General features: G+C 26.0%; 1 protein-coding gene across 1 annotated transcript in view; it reads left to right on the forward strand.

Moving 5' to 3' along the window:
* The window catches only part of LOC100572329 (kelch-like protein 2), a 6,841-nt gene extending 5,918 nt beyond the window's left edge, over positions 1 to 923 (forward strand). Inside the window, exons 9-10 of the mRNA XM_016801058.2 lie at positions 281 to 533; positions 617 to 923. Of these exons, the coding sequence (XP_016656547.1) occupies positions 281 to 533; positions 617 to 804 (441 nt within the window). The 3' untranslated portion in view covers positions 805 to 923. The remainder of the gene's footprint in view (positions 1 to 280; positions 534 to 616) is intronic.
* Positions 924 to 1,265: the final 342 nt, after the last annotated feature.

The following is a 1,265-nucleotide window of genomic DNA, read 5'->3' on the forward strand; positions in this document are numbered from 1 at the left end:
ATTGCTCATTTTGGGCGTAATAAATTAATATATAATAAATAAATAAATGTTTGCGGTAAGCTAAATTTTTTTTATGGTTTTAATTTTGTATTATTTTTGTTAAATATATAATAATTTTAATTTCTTAATATTTCCGTACCTGTGTAATATTTAAATTAATAATTAATAATAGATATATTTTTGTAATTAAAAATAAAAATGCAATAATATTTTATTCCGGGATTTCTTTTTAACGTGAGGTATTTTATTCCACAATAATCTGTATTAATTAAATTTGTAGGTAGGAGGTTTTGATCAATCATTACAGGCTTTAAACACTGTTGAGTGTTATAATCCCAGTACTAATATGTGGACACCAGTCGCAAACATGCGTGAACGCCGCAGTTGTGCTGGTGTAGGAGTTTTAAATGGTGAACTATATGTTGTAAGCGGTCGTAATGGATCAGACTTTTTGAGTAGTGTTGAAAAATACAGGCCAAGTACAGGAGTTTGGACAACTATTGCAGACATACATTTACCTCGAAAATATGCAGGTAACTTTTTGTAGAATAAATTAAACTATTTTATGAAACCATTTCTATAAATTATTTTGAATTTAATTAAATTTTTATTATAGATGTAGTCGCATTAAATGGTTTATTGTATGTCGTTGGTGGAATGAATCAAACTTCTGGTTTGAATTCTGTAGAATGTTACAACCCAAACACCAATACCTGGGCCATGGTCACTGCAAAAATGAATATAGATCGCTGTTTACCTGGAGTAGTAGTCATTAATAGGCCAAAACATTTTACAACTTGTTAGCATTCATGATTTTTTATTTTTTTTTTTGGTACGATATACAAATGTTTTAATATTTTGCATTATAGTATCTTACATTATGTATAGCATTTACAATACATGCATTTTTTTAATTTTACAAATTTTATGTTAAATTTTTATAGCTAAGGTTTGGATATTTAAATTAAGGTTTCTCATAAGTAGTTAATAATGCAACCGAAAAACTATTAAATATATACCTAAGCCCAATATTCTTCATAGATATTTTTACTTCAAATTAGAAAGATATTTAAATAGAGAATAACAATTTTTGTTAGCTTGTTTTAATTTAAAAGTCTATTATAATTTATAAACACTATGGCATGTCTTTGGCAATAATTATTCCAACTATCAGTATAACCAATAATAAAATAAATTATTTTCATAGAAATAATACCACAGATTATAGCTATTTTGGCTATTTTGTTGTAAGTACACTAAGTAGT

This window comes from Acyrthosiphon pisum, chromosome X (assembly GCF_005508785.2).
Source record: "Acyrthosiphon pisum isolate AL4f chromosome X, pea_aphid_22Mar2018_4r6ur, whole genome shotgun sequence".
In the NCBI taxonomy this organism is placed as follows: domain Eukaryota; kingdom Metazoa; phylum Arthropoda; class Insecta; order Hemiptera; family Aphididae; genus Acyrthosiphon; species Acyrthosiphon pisum.